The sequence below is a fragment of the Physeter macrocephalus genome, chromosome 18 (assembly GCF_002837175.3).
Source record: "Physeter macrocephalus isolate SW-GA chromosome 18, ASM283717v5, whole genome shotgun sequence".
Taxonomy (NCBI): Eukaryota; Metazoa; Chordata; class Mammalia; order Artiodactyla; family Physeteridae; genus Physeter; species Physeter macrocephalus.
The window spans coordinates 4539881-4547685 of NC_041231.1; the positions used below are offsets into that span (position 1 = coordinate 4539881).

Here is a 7805-nt window from a genome sequence, read left to right on the forward strand (position 1 = left end):
GGCAGAAGAGGGGCTGAAAGTGCCACACGCACCCAGAGACCCCGCCAGCCGCGTGGAGCGAGGCTGGGCTGGGCCGGTACCTCTTGGTGTTGTAGGCCGTGTCCCGCGGTGTCTCTTCCAGCAGTGTCACGTAGCCCAGCACGCAGGTGAGGATGAAGAGCACGCTCAGGGTGTGCGCCCGCCTGCAACGCAAACAGCCGCGTCGGTGCACGGAAAGCACGTGTGGGACCGCGGTGCGGCGGGCCGCCAGACGGGCGAGCTCGGCCCCCGACCTCCAGCTCAAAATCCCCCGAGCGCCAGCTACGGCTGCGTGACTCCCAGACGCTCCTGTGCCGGCGCGGCAGCCCGTTCAGGCGGGGCGAGCGGACGGCGCGTTGGCTCGAGGCGTCCCGGGCAGGCGGCTCTGGTTCAGAGCGACCAGGCAGCCGGTTAAGTGGGCTCCGGGCACCGAGCAAGATGGCCCTGAGACAAACCTCATGATTCATGAAGGGACCACGGCTGAGAGACCCGCCGGGATGGCAGCGGAGCGCTGGCGGCAGAGAGAGGCCCCAGGGCCGGCGCGAGAAGGGCGCGGGCCGGCCCGGCCGCCTGCCCAGGAGACTGGGCAGAGGGGCGGCTGCCCGGTGGGGCGAGACGTGGGCTCCCCGCTTCTGCCTGTCCACCCGGGCTGCGCCTCCAGAGCCCCGATGTGGGAAAGCGGCGGCGCTCGGCAGGCAGCGGGCAGCCTCTCCTGGAACCAGGGCCCACGACCCGTCCAGCACCATACCGCGCACCGCCCAGTCACGTACCCGCCCGGGCCCCTCTGCCCTGAACAACTGCCTGCGGAGGGGGCAGAGGCCCAGCTCCCGTGTCCGTGGAGAGACGATGCAGCCCTGCATTTCTAAACGAGGGCACCTCCAGCCTTGAGGGGCACCCCGAAGACGAGTGAACAAACACACAAAAAGCATCGAGCCCAGTGCTGGCCTCCCGACAAAACTCCGTGAAACACGCAGTGAAGAAACGAAAAAGCCAGCTACCAGCCGGGAGAAAACACTGATGACACATACACCCGACAAAGGCCTTTGTACCCAGAACACATAAAGAGCTCTTACAACTCAACGATATAGACAATCTCCTGAAACACGAACAAAAGATTGAACACACACGTCAAAGAAAAAGATCAACCAATGGCCAATACCACACGAAAAGCTGTGCAGCATCACCGGTCGCCGTGGGAGCAGACACGCAGCATGGAAGTCAGCAGCGCCCACCCCCTGGGACGGGACCACGGACGGCACAAGCGCCTTCGAGGAAGGGTCCTCGCGAGGACGTGGAGCCACCGACACTCACACGTTCCAGGTGGGGCTGCAAAAGGGTGCAGCCGCTTTGAAAAAGCTTCCCAGTTTCTTACAAAGTTAAACAGAGTCTACCACCCAAGCCAGCCATTCCTTCCAAGTGTTCACTCGTGAAAAAGGAAAGCATATGTCCATTCAAAGACTTGTATGTGGACGTTAACCCCATGATGACAGCCAGGCGTGAAAGCAACCTGCTGTCTGTTTCCACCGACAAGACTCACAAGAGGTGGCAATAGAGCATGGATGGCACATGGTGGGGGAGGTGCTAGGGTGGCAGCTTCCAAGGTGATGGAATGTCCTGCATCCCCACCCCGCTGGAGGGCACCACATGTAAGGCACTGGAGTGTGGATACGGACCCTCAAGTGGGTGTGTGTTATGGAAAGCAGTCGTACCTTGATTCAAGTAATTTTCTAAAAAGCAAGAGTGGGGCTGCATGAGATTAGGCTGGCGCTAGAGACCTGGACCATAGCTAGACCCCATCCCGACGTCCAGCAGACCAGCCCTCTTCCCCATCCTGATTATTCTTGCATATTTACTCTCCCATCTTAACTTTGACATCAGTCTGACAGCTGCCACAAATAATTCTGTTAGGATTCTAATTGGAACTGCACTGAATTTATAAATTAGCCCAGGAAGAACTGATGAGTAACAACTAGATGAGAGTTCCCCATTCACAAGACAAGGAGTATCTCTCCATCTATTCAGGTGTTACGCCCTTCACTTAAATTTTATTTTCTTTGTGAAAACAAAAACAGTCGTGTTCAGATAAGTTAGCTCCAAGTAAAGAAAGCAGAGAGCACATTCTTTTGCCATATTTCACAATACTGGCATTTAAAACTATTAGAAGTGAACAAAACTCCTATCTTAACTATCTTCATACAATTCAATATTAATATATTCACATTTGAGTCCTTGGCCATGAGGGAACTTCAGGAAAATCTCAGCCTTTCAGGTGAACTCTGCATGGTAAACATTTCGGTGCCCGAGAGATCTGTGGAATAATTACAGCACAGAGACTACATTATAAGGTCCTACTTTAGACCTTCGCTCCTAAGGTTCTCTGGATGTGGTGACCCAGAAACTGATCCTCTGCTGGACATCAGCCAACACCTACACACAGAGGGACTCAGCTGCCTCTCCTGGGTCTAGGACATGGCCCACCCTTCCCGCCCCAGAGGGGACATCAGATTTTAGCAGGAAGAAGAAGAGTCACTGAGAACCCACCAGGGACCGAGGGCATCTGGATTACGAGGGTGACAACGATAAGGCATGGGCCTCTCCGTCACCTTGGCCCGAGGCTGGTCAGAGCTGTAAACGGCAGTGTCAGGGTCACGCAGCTCGGTGGTGAGGGTCTGGGGTCTGAGCGCTGCTCAGGATGCCTCTAGCACACCTGTATCACCCCATAAACCCTCGCCGTGAGGTGATGAGACCCAGGGCCAGTGGGCCTAAGTGACACAGACACTGAGCGGCGCAGAGCAGCTACCAGGTGCCAACAAACCCCAATCCTGTCTCCCCGAGCTGTCGTTCCAACACAGCAAGACACACAGAGGGCTGGGTATGGGGACAATGAAACGGGGTGGGGTGGGGTGCATAATTAGGGAGGGCCTCACGCAGGACACCTGGGGATGCGGGTCCTGGCCAGCAACGCGAGAGCAAAGGGCTGAGGGGTCACCATGGCTGGAGGAAGGGGTCCTGCCCGGGGAGGCCCGGACTCATGTCGGTGGAGCAAGGGCCACTGCAGAGCCGAGAGCAGACGGGGCTGCCTCGTGACCCTCCAGGGCGGGCAGGAGATGCTGGGAGTGGCTGCTCTGGATCTGCCCAGAAGGTACAGCTGACACGCTGGACGGGACGTGGAGCCCAAGCTGGCCGAGTGTGACGGAGCAGAACCGCTCAGGGCCAGCGGGGTTCAGCTCCAGGCCTGTGTAGACATGCCTGCCGGGCCGTGGGCGGAGCCACGGGACAGTACCCTCGGCAGGCAGGCCGGCAGAGAGGCCGGCAGGCCCGGTCCCCGCGGAGTCAGCAGCCTGCACCACGAGGGGTGGCACCGACGGGCCCTAAGCTCCAGAATGCCCACTGCCTGCCCCAAGAGGCAGGGTCACGCCTACCCTGGTGAGCATTTTCAGAGGAAAAACGCAAAAAACAGGAATAAAGTCAGAAATCAAGACGTTAGAATTGGTCCCAAAGGTCCCTGCTTTTCAGCCACCGCAGCACAGACTCTTCACCAGGCTTCTTTTCAGCTCAAACACCAAGTATGAGCTCAGATTTCTCCTCAGAAACCATGGAGGCCAGAGGAAGTGGGACAAAATCTGTAAAGCAGTGAAAGAAAAGAAATGTTAAACCAGGATCCCATGTCCAGCAAAAACATCCTTGAGGAACGAAGGTGAACTAAACATTCGTGGATGGAGGAAGAAGTAGAGAATCCGGTGCCAGCAGACCTGCTCCAAAGAATCACTCACTCCAGGAAGGTCTCCAGACAGAAGGGAAGTGAGGCTAGAAGGAGACTAGGTGGCCAGGAAGGAAGACGAGCCGCTGAGATGGGAAGGCTAGGCCTGTCAGGTACGGTCCTCACGAACACTGTGTGCCGGCGGCCACCAGAGCCCAAGGGGAGAGGCCAGACGGACTAAGATGGACTTAATGTGGCAAAGCGAGAATGCCCGGGCTGGAAAAGCTCTGCATCCTCACCGTGGCCGCAGAGACATGGTAACAACAACACGTCGGTGGCGCAGGACAGCAGGGAAGACCCCGTGCCCCTCTCGGATGCCAGAGCTGGGCAACGGCCTCTTGCTCCTAGCTCCTGGTGCCCAGGAAGACAAATGCACCATTTGGTTGAGTGACTAACAGATGACGTGCGGGATCCAGGCACAGGGAGAGATCGGCCGTAAATCCTGTGAGGCCGGCCACTGGGCCAGGGTGAGGGCATGAAGACAGCAGGCTCCCTGCCACGGCGAGCAGAAAATACCCAGTTGTCAGCCCCTGTCTAGAGATGACCATACTCATATGCCGAGCGGGCAGGGAGGCGGCCTGCCAAACCAGTCAGAGAAGGTACGATGATGTGGCTGTGAGACTGAGTGCACAGCGGCGGCTCGGCCAGGGAACGTCAAGACCAGAAGGCCTGTCCCAGGCCTGCGAGAGGCACCTGGGGCCACCGACCCTCCTGGCCTGCTGACCAGCAGGACCAAAAAGGCACCAGCTGGGAAGTCATGCTGCCCTGATGTGGGCGAAGCTGGCAAACCCCAACCCACACTGACTGAGGAACGTGGGGCGTCTAAGATCTGCCCCGCAGATTCTCACAGCTACTGCGAGACGTGTTGCTGACAGCTGAGCCCGCGCTCACCAAACGCTCAATGTTGTTAAGATGTGAGCATGCAGTGAGCATTTCCAAGACGTCACAACCATCCGTCGTGTCCCTGACTCGAGGCGTGGTGACCCAACGGCGATTCACCTATCTTCCACCTACGGGTGGCTACGTTTAGAAGCACCCGTCGGGGCACTGGGTCTCCAAGAGCGTCCAGAACAATTTTCAGACAAAGCGAGCTGCCGTATTTTTGCACTGTGCCTGCTGTCCTGAACACTTCCACCAGGTGTTTCCCAAGTGAAGACACTGGCAGAAGAGGTGGCGTCTGTGCCACCGCAGACCCCAGCCGTCCTCCTGCCCCTCCCCGAGGCCCAGTGTGGGGCAGCCCGGCCTTGGGCTCCACGGCTGCATCCTAATTCCATACTCTGCGGCTGACGAGTAATAACAAAGAAACTCACGATACTCCTACATGGCCCCCAAGAAGCCCAAGCTCCTTTGGAAGCGAAAACTGTAAAAACAAGGTTTTGAACATGCAAGAGTTCTTTCGAGTAATTTTGGAACATATAGTCGTTTCCACAAATACATACTTTTTAGTCTTTATGTTAATTGTTTGGTAACATCCATTAATAAAATTCCCTAAAACTCAAAATAAAGAGTTTTTAAAATCCCAGCACAGAAAGTCAATGATGAGAGACTCAGAAGAAGGTAAGTGGCTGGGCCCTGCAAGAAAAAATAAGTCATTCTCGCCAGGTGAGCATCTGGTTACCTGCCTTGAGGAAACGTGAAGCTTCTTCCCCTGCACAGGTGAGGGCAGAGGCCTGGGACGCAGCAACAACCACACACGCCAGCACCCCACACGTACCTGTGGTGTGGAGGCTGCAAACACCCGCCCAGGAGGCCCAGGAGGCCGGTACTGGGAACTGGCAGCCCCGTGGTGCACCCTCCTCGGAGCCTTCCTGGCTCCATCAGGCCTCCCCACAAGTGTGCGCGGCTACAGCAGGCCTTTCTGTGTCCCCATGGGCAGGGACCCGCGGGCCACTGCTCTGTGCTTCTAAAGAAACCCGCAAGTGCCCTCGTAACCCTCAGGCTTCTGTGAGCACCGCTCAGCACCCCCTCGGCCAACAGGCTGAGCCTTCTGAGACTCCAGTCTTGTGCCAGAAGCTAAGTTTCTTGTTTAGTTCTCTGTTGTATCCCCTAGAACAGCAACTGGCACCCCCAAAATATGCACTGAATGAATGGGAAAGGAAAGCAAGCCTGGGCACCACTTCAGAACCTCAGTCTCCCTCCTGTGGTCACCAGCCGGGCTGTCGGAGGACGGTGCCCTCTGTCTTGAAGTCTGAAGGGGCCCTGTCCCCTGAGCAGGAGACGCCTGGTCCACTCACAGAATGTCTCTAGCTCTGGGGCCACACCCCCGCCGAGGAGGGCACCCCACCCCTCTCCCCCTCCCCCTGGCTCCAGGCCACTGGAGCACAGTATCTCCCCAGAGCAGGGCTGGGTGGCCACCCCCAGCAGCAGCTGCCCACACCCACAGGGAAGATCCCGACCTTGTTAGATGCAGGGATGCCTCCCCCACCGCATCCGCTTCCCTGTCTCTCCCGAGTCAGATACAAGCAAGACACCAGTGGCCCCACGTGCATCTCCCCTGAGGTTTCCAGCTGTGTGGCACCTCGCCGACTGTCCAGTGGCTCCGTCAGGCTCTCCTCCTTTCCTGATCACATTTTCTCTGCGGTCCCAGGCTCCCACTCTGCGGAGCTGCTTCCACATGGCATCCTTGCTGCCTACACGTCTGTCTCTCCCATGAGCTCTCTTGGCATCAAAGCCACAAATGTCCCCAGGGCCTATCATGGGATACAACTTTAGGTGGTCATGAACTGAGCAGCATAGAACGGCCACAGCCCTCCTCTCAAGAAGCACACTTTCTAGCGTATGGGGTTTGTCCCTCTAAGAAGCAAGGAAAGAGAAGCTCAGACTGGCGAAGGGTAGCCCAAGGTCACTGAGCCATCAGGTGCACGAGCCACACCTGGGACCTGTTGGTCCAAGACTGCTTTCCTAGACCATCAAACGCGGAAGTGCCCAACTCGGCCTAAAGCAACATCATGAACTCTTCCAACTCTGCTCCTGGCGGCCCCTCCCTCCCTGACCCCCGCGAAGGGAGACTAGAGGACAGCCTGACCCCGAGGCTTGGCCGGGACCGAGATGCACAGGGGTCAAAGGGCTGGCCTGGCGAGCGGCCACTAAAGAGAGGAAGAGCCTTCCTCCACACTCGTTCGCTCAGCTCCTGACGCGGAGTAATGTGTCGATATTACCGCCACGTGCCGGGGGAGGAGACGGTCATTTCACACGGCATCAGCACCGTCAGCGAAAGGGATCACGACGGAGGGCAGCGGGGGACTGCGAACAGGGAGGGCAGGAAAAGCCTTTCTGAGGTGACTTCGGAGCCAAGTCCTCCCAGGATAAGGGGCAGGGGTCAGAGATGAGGGGCTGGACCACCGGGGAGGCCGGGTCGGGGCTGCAGCAGCAAGGGGCCGGTCCCGGGGTCCTGTGGGCACCCCCAAGCCGCACGACGTGGCCACGCCCCTCGCGACCCCGGCCGGCACTGAAGCGAACCACCGTCCCTTACCAGAAGAAGGTGTTGGTGCCGTCGTCGTAGACCTCTGACTCGGTGCTGCGGCGGCCAGCGGTCGGCCCGCTTGCTCGGCCCGCGGCCGCGCCATCCAGCGGCTCCTCCAGCGAGGCCTTGCCCACGGGCACTGGGGACCCCGGCCGCGGCCCCTCGGCGCCCTTGCGCTCACCCCTCCGCATGACGCCCCGACCCCAGCAGCTCTGCCCCGCGCCTTGACCCCACGCACCAGAGTCACCGCGAGACCGCGCGAAGAGCGCCGGGAAGGGGTCGCGGCGCTCGCTCCGCAGGGTCTCCGGAGAGCAGAGGCGGGGGGCGGCAAGAAAAGGGCGGGCGGTGCATTGTGGGACTTGTAGTCCAAGCGCCTGGGCGCGAGGCATGCTGGGATTCGCAGTCCCCCAATGTCGTGCTTTAGAAGCAGTGCTTGCTGGGAGGGATGCCGCCTGGTTGCTAGGTAACCAGCGCGGCAAAGTTGCGGGAAGAGCGGGGTCTCCCTATACTGCTGGGGCGCCCGGGCTGCCCCAGACCCTTCTCCCCCGCGGTCTAACCCCGAGG

At 58.8% G+C, this 7805-nt stretch overlaps 1 protein-coding gene across 2 annotated transcripts in view; it reads right to left on the bottom strand.

The window, feature by feature from the left end:
* Positions 1-7519, bottom strand: part of PTDSS2 (phosphatidylserine synthase 2) — a 29863-nt gene extending 22344 nt beyond the window's left edge. The window contains exons 1-2 of one of the 2 annotated variants that reach the window (XM_028478592.2): positions 7251-7519; positions 33-182 (exon numbers count right to left, since the gene is read on the bottom strand). In XM_028478592.2, coding sequence (XP_028334393.1) covers positions 33-182; positions 7251-7432 — 332 coding nt within the window. In that variant the 5' untranslated portion in view covers positions 7433-7519. The remainder of the gene's footprint in view (positions 1-32; positions 183-7250) is intronic. The other variant, XM_007108653.4, reaches the window with a different exon arrangement.
* Positions 7520-7805: the final 286 nt, after the last annotated feature.